The sequence below is a fragment of the Eriocheir sinensis genome, chromosome 4 (assembly GCF_024679095.1).
Source record: "Eriocheir sinensis breed Jianghai 21 chromosome 4, ASM2467909v1, whole genome shotgun sequence".
In the NCBI taxonomy this organism is placed as follows: domain Eukaryota; kingdom Metazoa; phylum Arthropoda; class Malacostraca; order Decapoda; family Varunidae; genus Eriocheir; species Eriocheir sinensis.
The window spans coordinates 20,758,935-20,786,231 of NC_066512.1; the positions used below are offsets into that span (position 1 = coordinate 20,758,935).

General features: G+C 40.0%; 2 protein-coding genes across 4 annotated transcripts; one reads left to right on the top strand and one right to left on the bottom strand.

Annotated features, from left to right (window-relative positions):
• Positions 1-189: 189 nt before the first annotated feature.
• On the top strand, positions 190-4,384 carry LOC127009813 (40S ribosomal protein S13). Its single transcript, XM_050883183.1, has 4 exons — positions 190-337; positions 2,193-2,320; positions 3,274-3,439; positions 4,229-4,384. Exons 1-4 carry the CDS (start codon positions 315-317, stop codon positions 4,365-4,367), a joined length of 456 nt encoding a protein of 151 aa, XP_050739140.1. The 5' UTR covers positions 190-314; the 3' UTR covers positions 4,368-4,384.
• LOC127009803 (RCC1 and BTB domain-containing protein 1-like) lies at positions 4,380-26,397 on the bottom strand. 3 transcript variants are annotated; one of them, XR_007762400.1, is made up of 12 exons: positions 26,163-26,396; positions 22,347-22,496; positions 21,877-22,088; positions 20,768-20,926; positions 20,175-20,282; positions 19,854-20,085; positions 19,259-19,416; positions 19,008-19,132; positions 18,740-18,837; positions 17,554-17,684; positions 10,568-10,911; positions 4,380-10,215 (listed from the first exon to the last, which is right to left on the bottom strand). XR_007762400.1 is itself a non-coding variant. In XM_050883166.1 (11 exons), the coding sequence occupies exons 1-11, from the start codon at positions 26,239-26,241 to the stop codon at positions 10,771-10,773; spliced, it is 1,593 nt and encodes a 530-aa protein (XP_050739123.1). In that variant the 5' UTR covers positions 26,242-26,396; the 3' UTR covers positions 4,380-10,770. The 3 variants fall into 3 exon arrangements, 2 of the variants coding, with proteins under 2 accessions (XP_050739123.1, XP_050739134.1); XM_050883166.1 differs by having other exon boundaries at positions 4,380-10,911; XM_050883177.1 differs by lacking the exon at positions 4,380-10,215 and having other exon boundaries at positions 10,772-12,207; positions 26,163-26,397.
• Between the last annotated feature and the right edge of the window lie 900 nt (positions 26,398-27,297).

The following is a 27,297-nucleotide window of genomic DNA, read 5'->3' on the forward strand; positions in this document are numbered from 1 at the left end:
CTATTTTAACTACATGATATGGGAGATGATTCCAATCTTGGATTTCTAAAGAACAATCATCAATCAATCATTTCATTTCTAAAACTACTCCTGGAAATGCCCTAAACCCCTACGAAAGCCTTGTCAAATATGTCTGCTTGGACGCCGAAATGCTTTTTAAGAAAACAACCCCAGAAACTGCTGGTAAATACGCGGCTCTGAGTACGATAATCTGAGGGGAAGCCATTGTTGGAACCCCGCGTTCGGGCCCTTTACCGTCACCGCCACCTCCCGGACTCTACTGCGGCGCCGAGGACTCTTACTAAATCTTCAAAATGGGTCGCATGCACAGTGGAGGGTGAGCAATTTACACTTTTCCTGAAGCTTAATGTACTCACGCGTAATATAATACAGGTGCAGGGGCGTAAATACGTCCGTGTGTGGGGATAAAGGCGTGTTGAGGGTGTTGTTTACCTCCCCGCCACGTGCCCCGGCCAGCCAGGGACCAGATTTTCAGTCACCCTTGGAATAATTACTTGTTGGAACGTATTGTGGAGTCACCGTAGCCACCTTGAAAGTCCACCGCCTCCACATTTTTCTTATACTGTAGGCGGTCAGTGTTACAGGTTGACGCTGCGCCCCGTGGCCTTGGCTGTGTGGGGTGTGAGGCTCGTCCGGAATGGTTTTCAGGAATTTGCCTTGTTCCTGATTTCTCCTGGCAGTTGAAAAGCTTGGGAATAAAGCTGTTGAAATGCTCGGCCTCATCTGTTTTTAGCCGCTGTGTCGCTGAAGAGTTTTTCTGTAGCATGTTCTGCCAGGCCTCTTCATGTGGGGATGGGCAGGGCACCAATCCTTCTGGATCTTAATGCGCAGGGCACCTGTATAGGTGTATAGGATACAGTACTTCTTGCCTTCTTTGTAAGGAATTCCGGTACTATTCTAGATTAGGGCCCAACTCACAGCCACGAATGCCTTGGTGCTCTATGAAGGGTTTAGTGTCCACACAACACATTGCCGTATTGCTTTGCCATCGCGAATCACTCGTTCGTGTGATATATAAAAAATTGTCATAAATAATTACGTCAGTCGCGCCCGCCCGTGCCCGCCATGGTGGTGGTGGTAGGAGGGACTGTAGGGTTGCCAGATGCTTCAATAAAAGAAATCCTCACACCACATCATGATAATATATATATAATAATAAATACATAATATATCAAATAATAATGAGGATAATATTCACAATATCGTAGCCTCCTCTGGTGGCGGCAGCGGCCCAGCCGGTGTTGCGAGAAATACCTCCTCGCAGAAAGAAGTCACATATACATGGGGGGAGGTTATGTAAAGTTTGGTTGGAGTAGGTTAAATATGCTCCCCCACTCAAAACCCTCAATTTCCCATGGGTGTCCAAGTTAAACCTCTCTGCGAGCTATTTTGCAGCTGCGGTGGCGGGTGTTCAACACGCTTTGAAAAGTTTTTTTGTGTGTGTGATTTAATGATTTGTGACAGAAACAGTTAGCAGAGTATTTCATAGCACACCAAAAACTACCAGAAAAAAATAGTTTCATCTACCAGTGTGAGTTTGGTCCTAATCTGGACATTTACCAGAATTCCTAGTTCCCTTGATCAGTCCCAGTAGGTAGCCCTGCGATTCACTGCCTATCTTTCTGGTGAACACCCTCTGTACCTGCTCCAGCTCACACACATTCCATTATAGAGTTAACCAAGGATCTCCACAGTGGTAGGAGGTGCTGTGGATCTTTAGACAAGAGAGTGTGCAGAATCCATCCCGCCATTTGTTTTGCTGCCTTTGTAATTCTTTGTATATGCTCAGAGAATGAGCAATCCTTACTCATCCACACTCCCAAGCCTTTGAGGGAGTCCTTCTCTTCAATGATGTCTTCCCCTGTGGTGTAGATGTTCTGCAGAACTTTATCACTTCCATAACAGATGAGCGAACTTTTCACCATTAACGCCACGTTGTTAGTTGATGCTCACAACCACTATTTTCCAAGGCCACAGAGGAGGTTAATCATGTTCTCCTGAGTTTTATGTTCATTTTAGGCTGATCAAACTATCAATAGAAATACCCAAAACATCTACCAAAGTCTTAAACCAATGCTGACTGGCATGGATGGGAATTTCAGGCATTATTAGCCACTAGTTACATTATCCATCCTACTGCTGTGTACTAATGGCTGCCGCGCCCCCCGCAGGAAGGGTATTTCCCAGTCTGCCCTGCCATACCGCCGCTCCGTGCCCAACTGGCTGAAGCTCACCAAGGACGATGTAGAGGACCAGATTGTGAAGCTCGCCAAGAAGGGACTCACGCCCTCACAGATCGGTACGGCTTTTATTCTTTATTCTGGGTGTCTCTGCATGCTTAGGCCTTAATTCTCTACTCTGGGTTTCTCTGCATCCTTAGGCATTTATTCTTGACTCTGGGTATCTCCACATGTTTAGACTTTTATTCTTTCCTCTGGGTGTCTCTGCATGTCTAGACCTATCATGAAGAGAAGCTTATTAGAAAGGACCCCTTCACAAGGGTTAAGCTTCTTTTGGATAATATTCAGGTGATCTTTGTATCCACAGTTATTACTGATCAATGATTAGGTTAGCTTTGTCCCCAGTATAACATACAAACTTTTTTTTATGGTTAAAGAGCGAATATTCACGCTCCTTAACCAAAATATGAAGGTGTCGGTGGTTAGAAACTAAGGTAACCTAAGCAAATCTAACATAACCATTCCAGCATCACCATTGTATAGGAGATAGCTGGGGTGGTAGCTGGGGTCCACAGTGCAGCAGTTAAGTTTTTTAGGATGTTAGTTTCTAATCGTCTTAATATTATAGTTGAAGGGTATGTATTTTGCCCTGTAACCATAATATGAAGGCGTGTATGGTATTTTGAGGTGGCGTAGCTGAACACATTTACCACATCACTTACTGTTTTCAAATAAATGTTGGCTCATGTGTTTTGCCCTGTCCACTTTTATCCAGAGAGAAAAAAAAAGATAAATACATTCAAGGTTCAAATATAATTACATAAAATTCACTGAGATGTACACCCTTTGTGCTTCGTATCTGGCGGCTCACTGGAGACTGTTTAGGAGAGGTAGTATTAGGTTAACCTAGAGAGGTCTGGTTAGTCAGGCAGCAACACGTTATAAAAGGCAGTCACTAGCAGGCTTTCAATAGATTTTAAATAGAAGGGCTTGAGGGCTGGCAGACTGATGGTCAGATGGATGGATGGAATCGTTAGAAAAGTGAATGAACTTTATTATTTTATTCCATCAGGTGTGATCCTCCGAGATAGTCACGGTGTTGCACAGGTGAGGTTTGTCACTGGCAACAAGATCCTCCGTGTGCTCAAGGCTAAGGGTTTGGCCCCAGCTATCCCAGAGGACTTGTACCACCTCATTAAGAAGGCTGTCTTCATCCGCAAGCATCTTGAGAGGAACAGGTGAGATCATTGTCACTTTTTATTTAGTTGTAAGACATTAAGAAAACAAGGCATATTTAAAAAAATGGATCCCATTAGTAAAGCACATTAACTTTAGGAAGTAGGGTAAGTGACATTCTTTTTCATAATGTCCATGTCAAAAATGCCTGTTTGACAACTTTGCAGTAGTGACTAGGTTCCCCTGCTTTGTAGAAGACTAAAAGATAGTTATTATAATGAGATTATGGGGCATACAAAATTCAGATTGTTAATGTTGGGCCAAATCTGGGCAAGACATGAGGACATTTTCTATTCCTCTTTGTCAAATCAGGTTTGGAAGATCAAATGAAGCCCAGGCTAATCCCTGACTGTGAGCCATTCTCAGTCAGTTTCAATCCATGGGTACATGCTCCACAGACTATAAATATGACACTCGCAGCTTCAGTAGACCAAGTAATTTTTGGTTTCATTGCAACCCCCATTCTAAAATAAAGGAATGTTAAGTTATAAATAAAGATATATTTCTGTAGAGGCAAGGTGGTTAAGAATCCCTTATGAAACAAAAAAAAATCTGCTCCGAGGATATATAGGAAAATGTGGCAAACAATGTATTTACACAACCTTTGGGTACCGTCAATGCACAGGCTTTGATTATTTACTGGCACTGTGATGTCTCAGCCCATTTAAGCTCTGCACCCATGCATTTGTCACTTGTCACTTCCATACTAAAGTTACCGATGCGGACTTTCACCAATTTTAGTTGTTTTCTGCTTGACCGTGGCATTTCATCAGAATTTTTATACTTTGCAGGAAGGATCGTGACTCCAAGTTCCGCCTCATTCTTGTAGAGTCTCGAATCCACCGCCTGGCCAGGTACTACAAGACAAAGAGTGTTCTGCCCCCCACCTGGAAGTATGCATCGGCAACCGCCTCTGCTCTAGTTGCATAAATAAAGATACGCTGAGATTTCACTCTTTATTATTACCTTATTTATGAACTGTTGAGATTTATGTAAGTAGTACTTTTTGATCTAAAATTAATGGTTACATAACTAAATATTGATTCCCAGACCAGTCTCCACCACCTAGATCTCCAGCAGGTTATATTTTCAGAAATATACAATTAATGAATCACTTCATTTAGAAAAAAAATAACATTTATATCATTATAAAGTGATGTACAGGTAATGAATACTGGTCAGGCAAAAGCTTACCAAGAAAATGTTAAGCTTAAGGAATATTCACATCTATGCAATTGCTAGTATTCACCATGAGGGGATTTGTAAACAAATTGTATAACTAATTTCATACTGGAGAATACTATACTTCATGCTTTGCACTAATGGTACTGCTAAAGTACCTCTCATGAAAGACCTAATTTACCATAATTCTATGGCTGCCAAGTCTGATGACTTCAACTTCCACTGACTTTACACTATTAAATGTGCTCCCTTGAGCAATTTGTGTATGTATATTATCACACATGCTCAATAATAACACTAAATATAGCTTTTGAGATATACAATGGGTCACAATATTCTAGAACATCCATATCTCCGAAAGCCATCATTAACCCTTTGTATTATTAGAAGCAATACCATTTGCCTTTTTTGCTGCTCCTGTAGTCAGTCAATACCTACTTGTAGACAAGAATCTCAACACAGCTACACTTGGATCAGAAACTTCCCATCAAATTTCAAACCTTCAGGACTTATGGGCAAGTGATTGATATAAATTATAATGCACCTCATTTCCCTTTTTCAATAACAGGCATTCCAAGTTATACAGTTGGGTAACACTGATTGTGAGAAACACTACAACATTAGTTCAATCAAGCTGGCTTCCCAAACAACCACACAAATAACTCTGAATCTGATCTTGTCTGGTTTGAATCAAGTTCATATAACAAAAGTTTTAAAACCAGATTCTGTGTGGAAAATTGTATAACAGGAAATGCCTGTCTTGATTACCTTGCAGAAAGGAATTTTCCTTTTACCTTCCATAGAATTCTAAATATTGTACAACTTTTGACAATCATACCCTAGAAGCCCCTGTGACAACTGGCTTGGCATATAGAACCAACAATGCACATAATCAAAATATCAGCCTTATCAAAAGAGCTAAATTTCAACTGCATACATAATGTAGCTGTAAGTTAGATGTTCAATGAATCACCTACTTGGTCCAGAAGAAACTAGGATACAATAGTCCCAATATTAAAATTGTATCCTCAGAAAGAATCCACTCCTGTTGAACTTGTTTTACTAAATAATTAAATAAAGCAAAAATCTTAATTATTGTCAGTTTTCCAAAGTCTGAGGTGTGCATTATCATGCTCTGGCAACCTGCTGTCACATGACTTGATAATAAATGATAATCTACACAGGAAACGGTTGTCGGTGCCAAAATATACGGGCAACAATAACAAAAGCCATCAATTATAGTTGATTTTCAGCTAAAATTATTAGTCCTGCTAATTTTTTCGATGGTGTACAGCACCAAGACTTTAGTACTTATAATCAGCGATCTTGTAAATTAATAAAACTACTATTTGCAACAGTACTAATAATTTTCATTCATAATTGACTAAAATTGACTTTGTTATTGTTGCCTGCATATTATTGATTTCAATGACTGTTTCCTGTGCTGTCATACATTATCCACGAAATTGGACACGCCGTGGGACAGCAAGTTGCCGGGGCACGATAATGCGCACCTCAGACTGGGCGAACCGACTCCGTATAGTATTTTGATGCAAGTAGTAACACCATACTACTGAATATGGGCCACCTTCACTGTACATCCAAATGGAAAATCATGTAAAACAAAAATTATAATGGGAGCATTTTTCTCAGCAGCAACTGTGCCAATATAAATAATAAAGCTTAAAGAAAATCACTTATGAATGTCCAAAACTAACTAAAGCTGAACATGTCACACAATAACAGAACTTTATAATCTTCAATTGGCAAAGCCTAGTGGCTGTGTTTTCCAAGACATCTGCTTTGGTATAAGTAAAACTATTATAATAATTTACAACAAAAGATGATGGAGGGTACAATTCTAGGGCTCTGAGTTATGAGAGAGCACTTTCACGACAAGCTGATGTGACCAAGGACCAAACTCACAACCAACACAAGTCAACAACTTTACCATGGAGCCACCCATCCATAACACCAACAAAAACAAAATGACAATATTTATGATGGTATGCAAGCAGGCAAATATCATACCCAATGCATCAATCCTAACTTCTATATATGAAATAGTACATTACTGTATGAAGGAACTTTTTCCATGAATTGTCCATTTTATTAGATTTACTGTTGTGTTACTGCACAGAGCAAAACAAAACATGTCTTGAAATTGATTCAATTACACTATACCCTCTATATATCATGATTCTGTGCAGCTTTCCACAAAATACAACACCTATAACCATGACACTTTTTCCTCTCGGCCTGCCATGTTAACTCATTGATGGGAGAAATTTCCTCCTTGGCAAGGGTGTAAACTTGCATTATATAGAAGTATGAAAGTAAACATCCTTAAAGCATGAGTACTTGGTTCTGTTATTCCAACATCATTTTTAAAAAATCCAACCTTTATTTTCCATAGTTATTTGTCATTACCACACCCATCGTATTGGGTGATTACATGTTTCTGTTCAATCAGTGGCTCAAGGAGGAAGGAGCCATGCATGCTAAATCAAAAATATACACACAAAGCGAGCTTCATCATCAGCATGGGGTATGTAGCTCCCCTCTCATCATTACTTGATATGGGCATCATAGCACTGAATTCAGATGACAGTAAAACTCCCAACATGTGTAAAGCACACTCAAATGATCAACAATTGGTGCTTGACTGAATACACAATAGTTAGTGCAAATTTGTTTGCAGCTATGCATGACAACCCTAACAAAAGTCATATTCAATGAAGGTATTGATGAAACTTGAAAATCCCATGACCTGTGGCCTATAGAAACTTTGGTCTATTATGATTCAATTCATTACAACCCTCCTTTTCTCACATTCATAATATATAGAGGGTATGTAAGACCTGTATGCAAGATAGGGAAATGTCCTTTGTTGTTCAACTAAAGATAAAGGTGAGAAAAACCATTGGATAGCCTGCCTTCTCAAACCAAAATAAACAAATCAAGACTTTGCAGTTACAAAATCCTCAAGTAGCCTAAAAGATAAAGCATCATGAAAACATTAATAAGAAAAAGTACTACCACTATACATAAGTATAAAAATAAAGAAACACTGTGCCAAATAATTATGTTTTCAACTTGAAACAGACAACAGACAAGGAGCACAACTAATGACTAGCAATGGTCTTGCAATACTCAAGCTGCACACTAGCTCACTCAACCACAACCAGAATTTCAAAAGGACAGGATCTAAGATGACAGTTTCAAAACTATTACCTCAAATCCTGCTACTCCTGAACTCATTTCTTTGATATGGCAGAAAAAAACAATACCTGTTTTATCTTTCCCTTGATGTGTCTGAGGTGACTGTTGAAGTGCTTGGGTCATTTCCATGCAGTGAGTCAGGTCCAATCATGACAACTCCTTGGTGTGAGAGGCAGCATTCTGTTGTGATGGTGACAGAGCTCCGTGCCACCAGATGCTTGGCTTGAATTTTTTTCTATCCTTCAGAGTTAAATATTACAACTTGAATTTGTCACAATATTTCTCTTTGGTCAAGATTGTCTCAAAATCTGCTTAGCAGAAAAAAAAATTCCAAGACAGGTAACTAATGTCCTATAGCCATGCTAGGGTTATGAAAACAACCTCTCTCACCAAAGCAGCTCCCATGTGCTAGGTCCAAACTCACACTCTTCCTGTTACAGATGAGCACAGTACATAATATGGAGCAACCCAGCCATCATACATGACAAAGAACCCTCCAACTGTAAATTACTGTAAAAAAAGATAGAAATAAAAAATATATATATTCATTAAAACTAATCAAGGGAATAATGATAAAAAAATTCATTTAAAAAGATATCTACCAAGAGAATACAAATACTGTATTTGCCAGCTTATAAGATGAATGAGTATATGATCCCCCAAAAAATTTCATTCAAAGTGTGGACTTGAGGTGTATACGCTGCATTAGACAAAGCCTGGGTCTTGTAGGAGCTTGCTGCCCTAATAACCCCAGTCCGAGGACCGGGGCTCAAGTCCCACCGCAAGACACTGACAAATTTTAACCATGGTAGAGTGGCAGATGAGCACTCACACGCAGCCAGATCTATAATCAACCTGAACTTTGGCAATTTCAGTCAAGAGGAGCACCAAAGGATAGCATGAACCAAGCAAGTCATACATCACTGCAGCCACTCAAAAGAAAATTTGCCTGCACTGCTAATGGGCAAGGGCCATCTGCTAGACCCTTCAACAGACCCTACTGGGTTATAGGCATCATGTAAGAAAACTAATTATAAAGTACCTTACATGCACTGCCTCTGAAATCTTCAAACAGCTGACAAAGTTTAAATACAATAGTATTACCATCCCCTTAGGATTTTTGGTTATGAAAGCCAGGGAATTGGGTAATGAGGCCAGTGTCAAACCTGACAGCTCTGAACTACAACACCCTCGTGCAAACACCCAAACAAGTTGCCTTTCATGACGTGTGCTCAGCTGGTCAATCATCTTTCTTAAAGCACCATTGCCATAACCATGGAGATATGCAAAACTGACATTTTATTATTAATTAGTTGTGTTTGATGCTGATGTCAGTAATTTCAAGTCTTAAAAGTATACAACGAATATTATATGAAGGGAACAAGTGAGTGTTTGGCAATGTTTTCCCTCCTTCACACGGACCCCTTAACCACAGGATGTAGAGATTAGCATTTTACACTCACCATTTAAGATGACCCTATTTGGGCTTGCTTTTAATAGGTTCAGGGGTCGTCTATACGCTGGCAAATACAGTATTTGTTTGAATCATGTATAATAGGGCACGCAAGACTTTCTTAACTGATAAAACCTCTCTCAACCCATAAAAATCACAGATGGAATGTTGCAATGCTACTTATTCCTGATGGAACAAATACCATATTGGTCCTTAAGTTAATATCAGTAAGAGTCCTTTAACAAAAATCAGCTTTGAATGGTGGAAGGATTGTTTTTTGAAATGTTTAATCTAAAGAAATGAACGGATACATGTAATGACTCAGGATGTTTGGTGTAAATATAAAGGGAATTCAAATGAACATATCTATTGCATCTTGCCTTCAACAGTAAAAAGTAAAAAGGTAATTATAAACTGAACACATTGTTATAACATTACCTTCCTTACCTGGCACATACAGTAATCATGCCATTAAGTTCAAGAAGCAAAACAAGAAAAAGTTTAAAAGTTGACAAAAATTAGTTGACTGGCAAACGTGCAAATGTGCAAATTTGAGTCTGTAGCAACTGATGGAATGTCTTGAGTCCATTTCTTTAGGCAAAATAAAAGAACCTTTACGGAGTATCACAATACATGAGAATCAAGAAGTGTGACTTAATTAAACATAAACAAAATCTCAAAGACTCTGTTGAATGGAATGTGAGGGTATGTTCTCTCATGAAAGTCATTTGCATTGTATTTCAAAATACCAAGTTTTGTTTTATACTGTAGTTAAAATACTCTATCCAATATTTAATTTTCTTTCCTATTACAGTAGCTGTCTATCTGATGAGTGAGCACATTTAACAGAAAACAAATGCCATGCATCACAAATAATGACAAATTACTTCTGTATGAAAGTGATGCCAAATTTTGTTCCATCTGTAAAAAAAAAGTAATTTCAGGAGTGCAAGAATTGACTATGTTGAAAAACTTGATCCAGAAAGTTAGACAATGTAAATCCTGAGAAAAAACCATACATCACTGAAACTAAAGTTAATAGAAAATACACAATATTCAGCCACTGAATCTCCAACTTAAAAACAAAGATATCACAGAATTTCTACAAGCATTGATGTAGTATACTTTTCAGTTACTAAAATAAATCAGTCACATAAATACAACTTCAACAGACATCCAGACTGAAGATTGGGCAAGATTTCTCTTGTTTTTGCTCTAAACTGAGGTACCTGAAAGTATAAATCTAAAAAAAATTCTTAGATATATCACATACCTTCCATACTACCATTGTTGATTGACTGTCCCAAAATGACTGCTGTCAATATTATCTCCCTTGTCACCACTGCCCGTTATCAGACCACCACTGACCCTATTTTTGCCAAGCCACCCACAGTGCAGTGAGTGGCATTAAGAATGTTGGCCATGCCTGGGCTGCTGCTGCTGTTGTGAGATTCTCATCAACAAGTAGCTAGAATATCAGTACTTAAAGGCTCCATGCTGTGCTGCTCGCTGGATGAAATTCTTGACTGTCAATTCGTCCAGTGCCATGAATGCTTCTGTCTGTGCAACTTCTGTCATGTGATTCAGAGCAAACCGGAAACAAAATTCTTCAAGCTCCTGAGGAATAAAATAGTTTATTAAAATAAAATCAAAGAATTCCATTAATGACTGATTCCTCAATACACTATAAAATGACAAATTCTTTTATTGGGCCTCAATACACCAGCAGGCAAAATGCCATGTCAGCACCATTTAGAGAAAATTTTCCTCTGCATTAACCTGTTCAAATTATTCCACAACTCCAACTGGGATAAAGTCCTGTGAAACTTGTACATGAAACCATCTGCTAAGCCTCAAAGGAAGCAAGATAGCTCAGCATTTATATAGCAAAATTCTTATATTTAAAGAAATTAAATGGTGCTGTACTTTCTTTAATTTATTTCATTCATTCGTCTTTGACGCCTGCTCCTAGGAGCTCCCACCAGGGGATGGCCACGGTAGAAGAATTTCCATCTCTCTCTATCCAGACACTCCCTCCTTGCCTGCTCAAAGTTTCTCAAGGATCTTTCCCCCCTCTCCCTGACATACTCCTGCAACCTATCTCTCCATTTCACTGGAGGTCGTCCTCTAACATTCCCTCCCTCTATTTCACTCACATACACCCTCCTGGTCATCTTACTCTCTTCCATTCGCTCCATGTGGCCAAACCACTTTAAAGTCTGCCGCTTCACTTCTTCCTTCACTCCACACTTCTTCCCTTCACCCACGTGACACATCCCAAAATGCTCATACACATTTTCATTACTCATTCCATCCATTCTAATCACACCACATGCACTCCTCAAATAACTCATTTCCACTGCCTGCCCTCTAGACCTCTGACTTTCATTCCAGGCCCATGTTTCACTTGCATATGTGAGGGTTGGTACTATTACTGTATTTCTCAAATCCCTCTTTACCTCCATGCTCACACTTCTGCCATTCATGATTCGTCCCAAAGACCCTACCACCTTTCTTCCTTGCAATGCCCTTTCTCTTGTCTCTCCTTCTGTACCACCATGCTTACACATAACTGATCCAAGGTACATAAACTCATTGCCCTCCTCCATTTCTTTAATTTATCTCTGTATCAAATCAGAAAGTGTATATGAAGGTTATCAGAATGTCTGTATATTAGGTCTAACTCAATCCTTGCCATCCTATTTCCTTCCTTTTCATTCCCAAGACATTAAAAATAAAAATAAAAACATGTTAAAAAATACGTTTCTACATAAATTTCTCTGTGGGCCATAACAGACAATTTATGAGAATGTTAATTCTACAATACTTAAAGTTGAGATTTGTGGCTGGGCACTCCTTGATAAATGCAGTAGGTGGGAGCAGTTCAACCCCACTATTCGCTCACCCACGTATCTTAGACATAAGTGAAATATTTGCATTAATTTACACTTCATCTTCAGTTATGATTTTAACCCTTAAAGCGCGGGTGTCGACAGTAGTCGACAGCTGGTGCCTGGGCTCAAACCGCGGGTGTCGACAATAGTCGACAAGGCATTTTTTGACTTAGCTCGCCGTCAAATTTGATTTGTTTATGCTGAAGTAGGGTAAGCATGTCGTTTTCTTTCAAACAATACCCAACCATGCTCTCTTGACTAATTATTGGTCAGTGTATGCCTTGCATAAGCTTTGAGAAGATGTCCGCTAGACATCCCACCTCTTCTCACCTTCCAGTGAACTTCATCCACAAGATGGGGGCCCTTTGACCTCAATACCCATCAAGGGCATCAAGAAGGCCTAGAAGTTAAGTTTTTTTGGGTGTGGTTCGCATAAACTGTATAAAAGTTATGCTTTTTATTACTAAATCATAGAAGGGAAGTCCACTCGGGGTGGAAAACTGCCTATAAAATGTGCTCTCAGTGATCCTACTTCAATATTCTGTACTCGCTCTACCAAAGGTCATAAAGTCTTCAACTCAATGTCCAAAAACAGTTAAGGGTATGTACTTTACAATGGTACTTCATTCAGTTACGTGAGTTAAGTAGGAGTATGAAAGGTTGAAGTGAGGTATGTTTTTGCCAGAATATGTCCGCGTGGGAGGACAGGCACGGCAAAATAAGCCCGCGCTTTAAGGGTTAAGTACAGTAGAATCTCACCAATTACATCTAATTGGTACCTGAAAAACACCATTATTAACAAAACATAATTAGAGTGACATTAGAATAAATGTATAAAGGGTTTATTAGAGTTGCCACTCCAGGACTTTCACCTACTTCTCCCATCTGAAGGCCTCCTATCACTACATTTTTTAACTGCGATAATAAGAGTTGTTATTAAATTGACACCTTAAAGGAGTGCATTACCACATGATTCACAACAAATGTTGCAGGAATATTGTAGCAGCAGAAAAACAGCCAAGTGATATTGCCATGTCATAAAACTCGCCAGAGAATGAGTCACTAACTCAAGGTGTGCCATCCAGTCACAAGGCAGCTGCTGCTCAGCCCTGGTGTCAAGAACTTATTAAAATTCCTTATAATAGCGGGACTGAGCAGTGGACAGGACACAGCACACTTGTGAGAGCAATTTACTAATGCTGTGGACACCATTTCTCAGGTGCCAAGGTTTTCTGAAGACTTGAGGCACGAATTCAAAGACATGCGAATACATGCCAAGAGAAAAGCAGAAAATATTTTAATATGATGCAACACAGTGATTAACCTTTCTTGCTATTAGTTGGGTTAGATAACTTTAAATTGTTCCTTCATGGCATATTTTTGGCTCCTGTGCCTTTATTTACCTGCTGGTTTACAATGGAAATATATACTATGAAAAGACGCATGTCATGATCATGAAAAGAAATCCATTTCAGTGGAAAAAGGAAGGAAATATATTCTTAATAATTACTGATGTGTGGCAGACACAACGATCCTTCCCCACTAATGACATAAACACGACTCTCTACATATATTATCTCACTTTAAGTGATGAATTGCAGGCATGATGAGACCATGGACCTAGATTTGAGTCCCATCAAAACATGCTGATTTTTCAAACCACTGCCAAGAGGCAGATTACCCACATGCTGCCCAGATTTTCAATCAACCCTAACTTCAGCGACTTCTTTCAAGTGGAGCACAAGGGGGCAGCATGGGCCAAGCAAGAGTCATACATCACAGCAGTCACTATAAATAAAATTCACCTATGCCACGAATGGGCTGGGATCACCCAAGAGGCCCCTCAAGACAGCCTACCGGCACTACAGGTAGCAACTAAGAAAAAGAATTACAAATGCAGTTTGCGTGTAAATTGGAGATGTTGTAAGTCTTACAACGCCTCCTAGCCTGCAACCTTCAGACAATGTTGTAGTGTTTTGTGAATTAGGTGCAGACTTACAATGTTGTACGAGCTTTGTGAATACCAGCCCAAGGCACAAGTCTGACAACTACAACACCAAGATGGCAGTAAACAAATGCTATCAAAGATTCAAACAGATGCTTCCTTCCAGGGAAATACTAGTTATTAAAAAAAAAAATATTCACTAGGAAGTGAGGCAGCATATTCCTAGGTGGTGATGGCTTGGAAGTGAGTATGTTGTCAAGGAAGTGAGACTATATGAGGCGCCTAGAATCATACTGTACCAAGCACCGTTTTTTAAAAAAACAAGATAATCGCCTCCAAATTTTGGCGACATTTAAACATGCATATTTCAGGAAGTAAGAGATATTCCATTGCATTTTCTTTGTAAATATTGTGTAACTTTTCTGCTATCATATTCTGTCATACTCATTACAATAATGACAGTAATAATGTATGTAATGATGATTAATTTGACTACAGTGATCATGAGAATACTAACATTGAAAGTTGTTGTTTCCACTTTATCTGGTCCCTCAACCTTTTCCTGCCTCTCACAGGGGCAGCAACTTCTCCTTCCCCTTCACCACTCAAAGAACTCATAGGGATGTATTTTGGTGGTAACATAGCACAGAAATGATAATGATTGTGTTTCCACCGTGTGTAAACAGAATCTGGGGCCAGCGATGGAATCGTGGACGTTGAATGACCAGAAGGGCATGTCTCCCGCACTCCCATTCTCCTAGAAGAGTTCGACGGCACTACATGCCTTGTGTCACTAGCTTTCATTGGCTGAGATTTCTCGACACCAGGAGGTGCCTTTAAGGGGACGCTTGGTATCTTATGCTTCCAAGCTCTGGGCTTAGCTAGAGGCTGTGCGATGGAGGGGTTAAAGTTATGTTTACTTAATGGGAATTTTGACCTTATTGCAGCATGCATTCTGTACCTCTGACTTGTTAGCCAGATAGAGGGATGTTTGGGGAACACAGTACTATACTTGGCTCAGTTTCAGGTACTATGGCACTTGGTACAGTATGATTTTAAGCACCTCATATGATGCTGGGGGGAGGTGGAGGAGAGGCAGGTGTGAGACTTTTCAATCTGCGTCTGAAAGTCAAGGTTTCCTTCAACATTATCCAGATCTTTCATTTATTCATAAGAGCCGTGGCTGAATTAATCCGGATACCTGAGAGTTTACTGTATTTTCATTAGTGGGGACTGACTGTATATGGGAGGGTAATGCCGAGAAACAGCACTTAGTCAAGTCATATGCTGAAGCCTTGGAAGGCAGTTACGGCACCATTTAAAAGTAAAAGTCTCTAATAAAAATGGAAAAAGGTTAATTTCTGGCAATTTCACTTAGAGAGTGAAATGGGGTTTTACTATTGTGGATTTCACCATCATGGTCTGCAGTCAGCACTATGCTACCATATAGATAGAAAGATAGGTAGATAACTTTGTCAGTCATGCTAATTCCAAGACAATAATACAAACATTTAATTGGTTAATAAAGTAATCATTGTGATCTTTCATGACAGCAAACAAAAATCACAAGGGGCACAATACAGCCTTCATTAGTCTTTCTGTTATCTTTACGGTGCAGGGTGAGGAAGGAACACTAGGACTCTGCTCTGCCATGGTAATCTCTAGCCTCACCTTCCACACTGAACTTGAACAGGGAGAATCATCTACACATGCCACATTCTGCTCCTTAAATCAAAACAAAAGACAGTATCAAGATGCATACTATTAAGTGACAGCACTGTTGCCAGAGAAATAGTGTGGAAAACAGCTGAGAAGGTACTATAAAAGCATATGCTAATGTGCAATGTTCGTCAAGGTTCACTTGTGCCACGGGAGGTTGATCAAACGAATCTCTATATAAAACTTTAGAACACTGCACGGGCATATTCTTTACTTGCTGTTTTCAGAAAAATACATATCAAATAAGTTGATATTAGAACAATTTTGTCATAGTACATTTTTTACCTCAAATCTAAATTATATGAGACCTACCCCACCAGCAGTAAAGTCTTACCATGAAAATTAGGGCTTGAAAAGTCATTCTTTTCCATGATAGGATTTTCTTCATAAATTTTTGCAGAATTACATAACCTTCATCATCTCATCGATGCCTGCTCCTCGGAGCTCTCACCAGGGGATGGCGACGGCAGAAGCGTTTCTATATTTCTCTATCCAGACACTCCCTCCCTGCCTACTCAGTTTCTCCGGGATCTTTCACCTAACGTACTCCTGCACCCTATCTCTCCATTTCACTGGAGGTCATCCTCTAACATTCCCTCCCTCTATCTCACTCACATACACCCTCCTGGTCATCTTACTCTCTTCCATTCGCTCCATGTGGCCAAACCACTTTAAAGTCTGTCGCTTCACTTCTTCCACCACTCCACACTTCTTCCCTTCACCTACGTGACACATTCCAAAATGCTCACACACACTTTCATTACTCATTCCATCCATTCTACTCACACCACATGCACTCCTCAAATAACTCATTTCCACTGCCCGCACTCTAGACCTCTGACTTTCATTCCAGGCTCATGTTTCACTTGCATATGTGAGGGTTGGTACTATTATTGTATTTCTCAAATCCCTCTTTACCTCCATGCTCACACTTCTGCCATTCATGATTCCTCCCAAAGACCCTACCACCCTTCTTCCTTGCAATGCCCTTTCTCTTGTCTCTCCCTCCGTACCACCATGCTTACACATAACTGATCCAAGATACTTAAACTCATTAACCTCCTCCATTTCTTCACCATTCAAAATTATTTTGCATTTTTTTTCACATTCAATTCCCACTCTATATGGGCATACAAAATCCACCTCACTTCTCCTCCACTCACAAACCATCACTTTACTTTTGTTGACATTTACTTTCAACTTTCTCCTTTTGCATACCCTATCAAAAACACTGACCAAAATTTGTAAGCCACTTTCATTTTCTGAAATCAGCACTGTATCATCCGCAAATAGGATTAAATTCAGCACCCACTTCCTTCCCTCATCAAACATTTTTACTCCAACTTCCCCAACTTTGCCCTTCATTTCTCTCATGACACCATCCACATAAATATTGAACAACCATGGTGACATGACACACCCCTGCCTCAAGCCCACCTTTATCTCAAAATGTTCACTTGTTTCTCCACTAATTTTGACACATGCAGATGCATCCTCATAGAAAGACTTTATTGCACTAAGCAGTTTTCCTACCACACTACATATCTTTAAAACATCCCACAATCCCACAAACAATTACATAACCTTTTCTCATACTTTTCTTTATAAATGCCCACAAAACTTATCCCACATTACAGCACCTCTGAAAAAAATCTGAATTACTCATATAATGCTAAGATCAGAGACCAATACTGTACTCACAGTTGCTTCGTACTTGATGGCCACAGCATATAACATGGCAGCATTTTCTGTGGTTATGCCATGGCGGATTATGCGTTCACAGTGGCGTTTCAGAGCTTCTTCACAATATGCATTAGCCAGATCTAACAAACCTGTAATAAAGGATAGAATTAGTCAGTGAGATTGAGGCTGAAGACTGGAGAGCAGTACAATTACAAAATAAAAAAATGTAGTAAATGTAAGAACACAAGGACACAAAGAATAAGATTTACAAGAGGCCAGTCGTGCTACACATGAAAGCTTCTGATAATTTTTCTTACCCATCTTGTTCCTGAACCTGAATGTATCCAAGAAGTACATGCCAGGGGATTCTATCCTTTCAGAGGTTTTGTGTCCCTCCCAGTCCCCACAGCTGGCAGCCAGTCCAATCCCTGATCTACATTGGTTAGGGTGGGGCCTGTGACCCCTCCCCAGAAAACCCTAGATCCACCCAATCAAGAACAGAAAGTTGAGGCTAAGGTCAAGGCTCAGCTCATGACCACAATCCTTGATGCATTTGCACCACGAAAGCCTGCCACTCATGATGGGTGCAGGGCAGACTTCAGGACCCTTGCATCCCAAAGGGGAGAAAATACCCTATCCCTTTTTCTGCTTGGGAATGGCACAGGTGGTGCAGATGTGGCTCTTCCTGCTCATGAAACCAAGCCTGGGGTACACCTTTGGAGGGTTCTACGAGTGTGAGCTCATAGAACACCCTGAGCCTTTCATAGGATCACTAACTGACTCACTTATTGAATGAAGGCTGAGACAAGAGGCCTACCAGTGGTGAGATCAGTAGCAAGGGGTAATCTTACTTCTGGTCCAGCAGGAGCAATGATGCCTGTCTTAGGGTTATAGATACAGGCATCTCCAGCCAACTGCAGCCACTTGTGGAGGTTACTTTGCCTTTTGATTGCAAAAAACATTCCTTTATACTGTATTGTTCTTTTCTAATAAGATAAATCTAATTGAATATATAGTTTTTTTTTTTTTCTGATTTTTTTTTTGTTTCTCTCTCAGTCAGTATTCCTTAATTAATTTACATACATCTATCTTCTTTTTTTTTTTGTTTGTAATTATCAGTCAAAAATAATGCTGGCAAAAAGTTTGCATACAGACAAAATATGATAATCTAAATCGTATCCAAGAATTAACACAAACAGCTTACCAATGGCATCTTCTGGCGAGACAATAACAGTGTCTGTGTAGATGTACTGAAGAAAGGCTCGAAAGACAACAAATGAATAGTCCTTCACTTCCACTTCTCTGAAAAATGGAAACAATGAAAGCTTTGATTAAAACACTTGTTACATTTCACTGAAGTGTATATATACAGAAAGATCTCCATTATGGAGAATAATTGATACTGTAAAAAGTACTTGTCCTTTCCATAAGTGTTTGGACAATGCTATCTAAATTTACAAAGATTTACTTACTCTAGGTTATTTTCCTTCCAGTGTTCCTGGAACATGTTCCGAAAATACTGACACCTGATCTTGAGAACAGCTCGGTGGACTCTGATTCTGCGGTCGTCTACTACAAACACAACATCCGCCGTCTCCTATAAAAAGCAAGGCACAATATTTTAATTGTGGAATATACACAATAAATATGGCCAATAACTAAAGACAATATGTACAAAACAAATTACCTTTTATTCCACATGAACATGGTATACATACAGTACCTCATCGTCTAAAGCAAGTGACATTGCTTGTGCTAAAGAAGAACGAGTGAAGGCTGTAACATTTAGTGGTTCAAATGTTACACTTGGAGAGGCCCAGAGAGCAAATACTTCATGTAAACTGCTAAATCCTGTCTCCATGGGAGCCACTACACTTTGTCCTGCAAGTATATAAAAAAAGTAATTCTCCATGTGCTTAGGCAATATATAGCAAACATCAGTATCATCTCCATAATAAACATGGTAGATCTGTACATGCCATTGTAAAAAAAAAACAAGAAATTACCACTTCAAGTTTACAGTTCTTTGCCATGCATTCCTCAGTGCATACTACAAGTAATAAGCCAAGATATGGGAATATCTGAACGACTTACCTGACAGAGGGCTGCCGTCTTTGCCTCTGATGCACTACATTACTAAACAACACTAGGACACTTTCAAGTTACAAGTATATACCTTGGGCTCCTTTTATCCACTAAGCTGAACAGTTTCCCCAGGTATTTATGTATTCTTTCTCATAGCCTACTATTTCCAAATAAAACATACATCTATAACTTTTCTGATCATGCACTGATGATTATCATTAAGTTATACAAACCTTTACAATGTCCCCAGAAATATATTTTTGAGTTCTGTGTCATGGCAGCTGAAAGGTGGCAGCAGTGGGAGGATGCAATATCAACAATGCGTCCAAGCTCCTGTGCTACTCTGACTGGGGCACACTGGTTGGCCTTGTTCCCTGTGCCCAGCTGACCATAGCTATTGGCACCCCAAGCCCATAAGCTGCCCTCATCACTCAATGCAAGTGTGTGAGAGTAACCACAAACAATCTGTGAAGACAAAGGTCAAGGTGTGATGTAATTACATATAATCATACTTTACAATAGTAAATAATAAATTGATTTAAATTTCTTATTACCTTTGTGATTACTACACCCTGAAGAGCTGTGACTCTGCTTGGGTTGTGTTGATTAACATTGTTGCCAAGACCCAGCTGCCCACTGCTGTTCAGGCCCCAACCATACACCTGGTGGAAGATAAATCACAACTAATTAATGTGTGATGACATGCTAATTGTAAGTCATGTACCATCATATTTAAACTACAGTAAATCCTCTCTTAATGTTGTTGATAGGTTCCCAGAAAATGTGGCTTTAAGCAAAATGACCTACAATGAAGCTAATTTTCTAGCAATCAATCAAGGCGTACGCCGGGGGGCACGTCACCTTACCTACCCTTTGACACTATCCCTCCAGCAAGTCTCCATGCAGGCCCATTTCCAGTTCTAAGTATCTCATGGCAGGATCCATCAACCTGCTCAAGCCACAACAAGCTTTCTGGGCATTTAGGAGGCCTGCATCCAAATCTCACCTGCCATTACAAGCTGACAATTTTCAGCCAACACTGTGGCCAAAGACAGCCCACATGCTCTCCTGATGACCAACCAAAAACATGTAAGGATTCTAGAGAAAATAGGTGTAGCAGACAGAGTTAATTCCTGTACTCATTTACCTCTCCATTATCCATGACTGCCATGGAGGACGTCTGGCCACAGGCTATGTCAACAACCTGCCTCCCGCCTATGCTTGCAATGACTCGCCGAGGAGTTGGCTGATTTGTTGTTGTTCCCGACCCAACTTGTCCATAATTATTTTGACCCCAAGCCAGCACCTGGAGTAAAATAGCGAGACTGAAGATATAAAAGTGATTGAGGAGTAGTATTATACATATATTGCACCTAGCTTAACCTATACCTTAGACACAAGTGCAGATAATGAGTTGCAAGACATGGATATATGCAGCAGAGAGGTGCAATATGAGAAGACCATGTGGCCTACAAAGATGGAATGAAGTGACTTGTAAAAATGTGCATGTGTGGTGATGATTACAGAATAAAAGATGTAGACTTAGGGATCAGTTGAATGAGTGAAATGTAATACACTGAATCAAATGAAGTAGCTGATTGCAGATTGGCAAGAAACTAGTATGTTGAGCTAAGAGAAGGGCATGAGATGACTGGGAGCACCACAGTCAGATGGCCTGATAAGAATGAATATATGAGGAGGTGGGGAGGTAGGTAATGTAATGTTAGGTGCATAAGTTATAGCTGCATGTGGCTGCAGTGCTCATCTTCACTGCATTGGCTCTTTGAGCCCATGCTGCAAGGAACCCTGAAACACGGGCCAGTGTGAAGTCTGGGATCACCACAGTTTACCTTCACCAGGTTTCCCCAGGTTCCCATTTATCAACCAGCCCGAAAGGGAGGATGAACAGCTGGGTGAGCTGCACACCGACTGCCCAGGCCAGGATTCCAACCCAGGCCCACAGATTTGTAGCTAGGCACAGCACAAGAGAGCATAAAGTGGGGAGATGATGTTGCAAAAAGACATTATAAGAAGGAGAATTGAAGAAGCTTGGAACCTTAGAAATCCCCCAGAGTAGAGTTCCAGAGTTCCTGGAGAGAGCAGTGTATCAGAGCTATACAATGGCAGGCAAATAGATATTACATGAGATTATAAGTAATAAAAATATATTTCTGGCCAAGTAGTCGACCTTGCCTGGCAAAGGGTTAAACCTGTATATAAAATAGTACACACATGACAACAATCACAGAGACTCACCTCTCCCTCCTCAGTGAGTGCCAATGAATGATGTGACCCTGCGGCAATCCCTGTCACCCGCTTGTTATGCAGGTGTGTGGTGACCAGGTATGGTGTGAGCCCCTGGTTAGTGGACCCATTACCAAGCTGACAGTAGCCATTGTGTCCCCAGGAATACAACTCTCCACTCTCAGTGTATGCCAGCACATGTGGGCCACTGCCATATGCAATACCTGGAAGATACACCAACTTCATTACCAGCAGTGTGTAGAAAATCTAAACGATATAATTCCAGTCTAATGTGTTCAGTATTGTAACATGTATACAAATAAGTATATAATTTGTATTAATCTGTATATAAATATTATATAAATACAGTAAACACTCAATTTAACACATGATAGCTACCAAAGGATCTGGTTTTAATTTAAAGTTTTTATCAGCAGAAAAGCAAAACGACTCGACATAATCCTAATTTTAAGGCACAGTACCTTTCACCTTCTTCTGACAGAGAGGCTCAATTTTCCGAGGTTCCATTGTGCTGTTTTGGTCTCCAACCCCGAGGCAGCCAGCACCATTGAACCCCAAGGCATAAACATCATCATCCTTGGTCACTATGATGGCCTCGTTTCCCATGTTTCCTAAACAGGTAAACAGCAACTCATAAAGAAACTTTCATCTCAGTAATGTATATTTAACGAAAACTATATATAGCTATCTAAATCTGTGCCTGGTTGTTTGACTGCGATTCATGATCAATATATTTCTTTTGATAAAGCCTTTTCTTATTAATAAGAAAAGAGCACAAAATACTCAGACATGATGATGTAGTATATACATGGTCATGAAAAGGGTTGAAATTAGGAGAAATAAGCTATAATATCATAATACGTACTTATGCCAATCTACTCTCCTAGTTCCTTTACATGAAGTGAAAAGAGACAAACTTCAGAACATATATTGTGAGGTAGGATAATGGTTGAGTCTGGAATAGTAGTCTTGGCAGCAAACCATCTAAATTATGTGCTGATACAATATGAATATACATACATACACAGGACTACTTGACCAGACCCGTCACTCACCATTAAGCACTTCTACGAACTCATGCTTTTCAAGTAACAAAACATTAATATACATAGTACTTATCTTTCATATTTTAAGGGGAGAATTTATAAATGTACAGGAGTGAACCACTGTCACTTTAGTAGACAAACCTCCTCTGCATGGTTTGATTATGTCCTATTAATTAATCCTCTCGGACCAGCCTTAAGTTGTTGTTTTCAAAGACTGTGAGCTTTGGCAATCTCAAAAGTTCTTCTGAGTATGGATGGTATCATTTCTGAACACACCTTCTCACTGTCCCGGAGTAGTGGGTACTTGACCACTAAAGGCTCAAGGACGAAGGAGATGGAGATCAGCATCAAGCTCATGTGCAGACTAGCATGTGCCCTGAACTTTAACCTTTACCTGCATCACCTGGGTAGTTGAGACTATTTTTTTTTCTAATAAACCTGAATGCCCTAGCCATCAATCTTTTAATCATTTTCATCCACAATTCACTATTTCATTTATATTAAATTTCTTTTTTGTAATGTTTTTAGACAAGTGACCATCATCTTAATGTCCAATCCTTCTGTACTGGACATGGGGTTGGGTTACTAATTCATGGCAGTAGCTTACTAACTTAGTGGTGATAGATTACCATCCCTTAGATCAGCAGTTCACAAAGTGTGGTGCGCGCACCCCTGGGAGTGCGTGAGCTGATCACTAGGGTTGGGTAAGGAAAGAAAATAATGTAATGGCGGATTATATGTCATTGAAATTTCAAACACATCATTAACTGCCATCGTTTTAAAACCAATGTATGCTGTACGCATCAGCGGAGTTGTCTGCTCTTTGTTTGAGACTAATCCAGACTCTGAGCACATTCATCCACCCTCAGGTACATTTTCGTTCAATTTTAATAGCCATCTGATTAATGTAAAATCACTTAGGTTTAAGGACAGACCACCTAGTATGGACCATGGGGTCTGTGTGGTCTGATTTTCTATGTAAATCTATGTAAATCGCTCAGATCCTCATACTTTGCGAGCACGAAATTCATAAAAAATGGACAAAATTTAAGGAAATCGACGGGACCTTACTACTGCTTGAATTTTAGCAGGGCTGCATGGACTCGGTCACAACCTGGGAGATGGTGAATGGCCTGATAAGTTTGGGAACCGTTGTCTTAGATTATATTAAGCAGCCAGGGTGGATAAGCTTCATTTTAAGCCCCTCTCAAGTTTTAAATAGGAAGTACCTAAGTTTTCCATATTTTTATAGTAGAAATCAAATTACTACAAGTCAGAGTCCCTTGGATGTAGGCTATCCCATTTTTAGATAACTGCAAAAAGGAAAACTCTAATACACTTATGCCGTACATATCCCAAAATCCATTCACCGGCTGCTTGCCCCTTCCACTCTCGCTTCTGCCTGGGGTCGTCTTCTTAGCCCCTCGCATCAAGTCAGTAGTTTGCGTAATATTTATTTTTGTGGCAATAGGTTACTGATGCAGCGGCAACAGGTTACTATCCATAGCACCGACAGGTTCCTATGTGTCAAATTTACGTGGGGTTCAGTGGTGGCATTGTTCTGCGATCTTGAACTGGGTGAAATTCTGGATATTTACCTTAACATCTTTATTAACCTTAAATAGAAGATGTTGTGTGCTGATATGATTTCTACTCTCAAAATTGTGGAAAACTGCCTCTTTCTATCAAAAACAAAGCTTTACCACCAGGGATAGTACCTATTTAGTTTGAATCTCTGGTGAGGGGGGAAACTGGAGCATTATGTCATGTTATGTCATGCCAATTAACAGCATGCTAAAATCTGTTAGAGAATGATAACTGTCTTTAACGGCGAGACAAGTGCTTTTCAGTAAACTATACATGAATGCTACATTGAAACTAACATCTTAACCTAACCTAACCTAACCTAACCAAACTCTCTCCTACAGCACATGACACACTTTTAGCTAATCTTTCCTCTCAAGTTTGAATACAGTTATACATGAATAGCTGTTGTGTCTGCCTATATAGCCCTCTCTCCCCTTTACAATGGTTAATAGCTCGACTGTTTTTTAAAGGGGGAAATGGCAGTCAGGTTACTAATGTTCTGCTACTGGTAAAAGATTCGGCAAATGGAATAACCAATAATGACATAACATAATGTCAATAATAATAATATCATGCCAATTAACAGCATGCTAAAATCTATTAGAGAATGATAATTGTGTCTTTAACAGCGAGACAAGTGCTTTTCAGTAAACTATCCACGGATGCTACATTGAAACTAACACATCTTAACCTAACCTAACCTAACCTAACCTAACTCTCTCCTACAGCACATGACACACTTTTAGCTAATCTTCCCACTCAGGTTTAAATACATTTATACATGAATAGCTGCTGTGTCTGCCTATATAGCCCTCTCTCTACAATGGTTCATAGCTCGACTGTTTTTTTAAAGGGAGAAATGGCAGTCAGGTTACTAATGTTCTGCTACTGGTAAAAGATTTGGTAAATGGAATAACCAATAATGACTCTTTCCCCTCTTGCGTAATAATGAGAAAACATAAAAATCACAGGAAAACGACCATGAACATGAAGCCCGTGCTGTGTGAGTGCCCCAACCACCACCATGGGAGTGCCATGGAGGGGAGGGGGGCACAGTGCCACTCATAAAGAAAGGAAAAAGAAAAACAAAAAAGAAGGAAGAGAAAGAGGAATAATATGGGGAAAGTGGGCAAGGAGGAAAAGGAAATAAAAGAAAGTCGAAAAAGGATAAGAAAGGGAAAGGAGAAGAAAGAGGAAAACAAGAACAGAATAAAGGAGAAGGGAAAGGAGAGGAAAATGGGGAAATCAAAAAAAGAAAAAGGAATAAGATAGGGAAAAAGAGGAGACATAGGAAAACAAAATAAAAAACAAGATAAAGAAAGAGGAAAACAAGAAAACAGACTAAAAGGGAAGGGAAAGGAGAGGAAAGAGGGGAAATCAAAGAAAGAAGAATAATGAAAAGGAATACGATAGGGTAAAAGAGGAGACATAGGAAAACAAATTAAAAACAAGATAAAGAAAACAGAATAAAGGGGAAGGGAGAGGACAGGAAAGAGGAGAAATCAAATAAGAATGAATAAGATAGGCAAAAAGAGGAGACATAGGAAAACAAAACAAAAAACAAGATAAAGAAAATGTGAGTGCCCCCAACCACCACCACGGGAGGGCCATGGATGGAGAGGGGCACAGTGCCACTCATCTCACCGAACACACAGGCCAGCTTCATCTTCTCCACGAACTCCGGTTTCAAGAGGCTGAAGATTGGCCATTTTTCGAGTTCCATGGTGAAGAAACGGTGGACTTATGGCCTGGCGGACTGGACGGACCCCCGGCTGACCATGACGGGCTGGTGACACTACTGGCACGGCGGAGGAACTCGTACTGGACACGTCTGGCACCTGTCTGTCTGCTGCCTAGTGCCTGCCTGCCTGTCTGTCTGCCCTTCTTCTTCTTCTTCTTTGGGGTATTTCTTCACACTTAAACATCCTTCACTATAGACGCACACTTATTTTTCTGTTCACTTCACTTTAGCTTACTTTTATTTTTATTTTTTTTTATTTAGCTTTTTTGTCTTTTCTGCCTGTGCCCTTCTTCTTCTTCTTTTGACCTTTGTATCATTTTAATATAAACAACAAAGGAGAGGGGAGGAGCATGCCATCCCAACCCCCAGGCAGTACAGAGTGTGATTATACAACTAAGGATACAAGTGGAGGCAGCACTAGGAAACTAAAAAGATACAATATGGTAGGGGACAAGTGGTAAAAAAAATAAAGGCCTTCATTTAGTCAAGGGAGCAGACATAATTAAAGGACTGAACATATGAACTACAATCTAGGGGCAAATGCAGGATACTCGAGCACTGAGCACAGCTGAGAGAATATTATTGTTAATGAACCTGCCCACCAGCACAGGCAGGTCCCAGTGGCCTTGTGGGGGATAGGCACTAATAGCAGGACATTGCAGGACATATTGTTTGAGCGTGTGACCCCCTGGCCAGGCACACAAGCAGCTAGGTAGCCCCACTGACCTCCCAGTAATATCTGTAGCCCAGCCTCACCCGCATCACAACCATTTTTTTCCTTCCTCATTTGGCTCTTTAGTTTGTTAATATTACAGACGTAGATATTTTCATTTTTCAGCATTAGTTGATGATACACAAGCTCCTGAATCGTCCGAACCATCCTGCTGACCCGTGGCGGTGGTTCGGACAGCAGGGTACGTGGGATGGCGCGGACACTCACTCGGCATCAAGGTTCCTCCTCGGCATAATCTAATAACGTAATATAACCTGTTGGCGTAACTCAGTGGCTCCCATACTTTTTCAAGCTGGCGCCCCCTT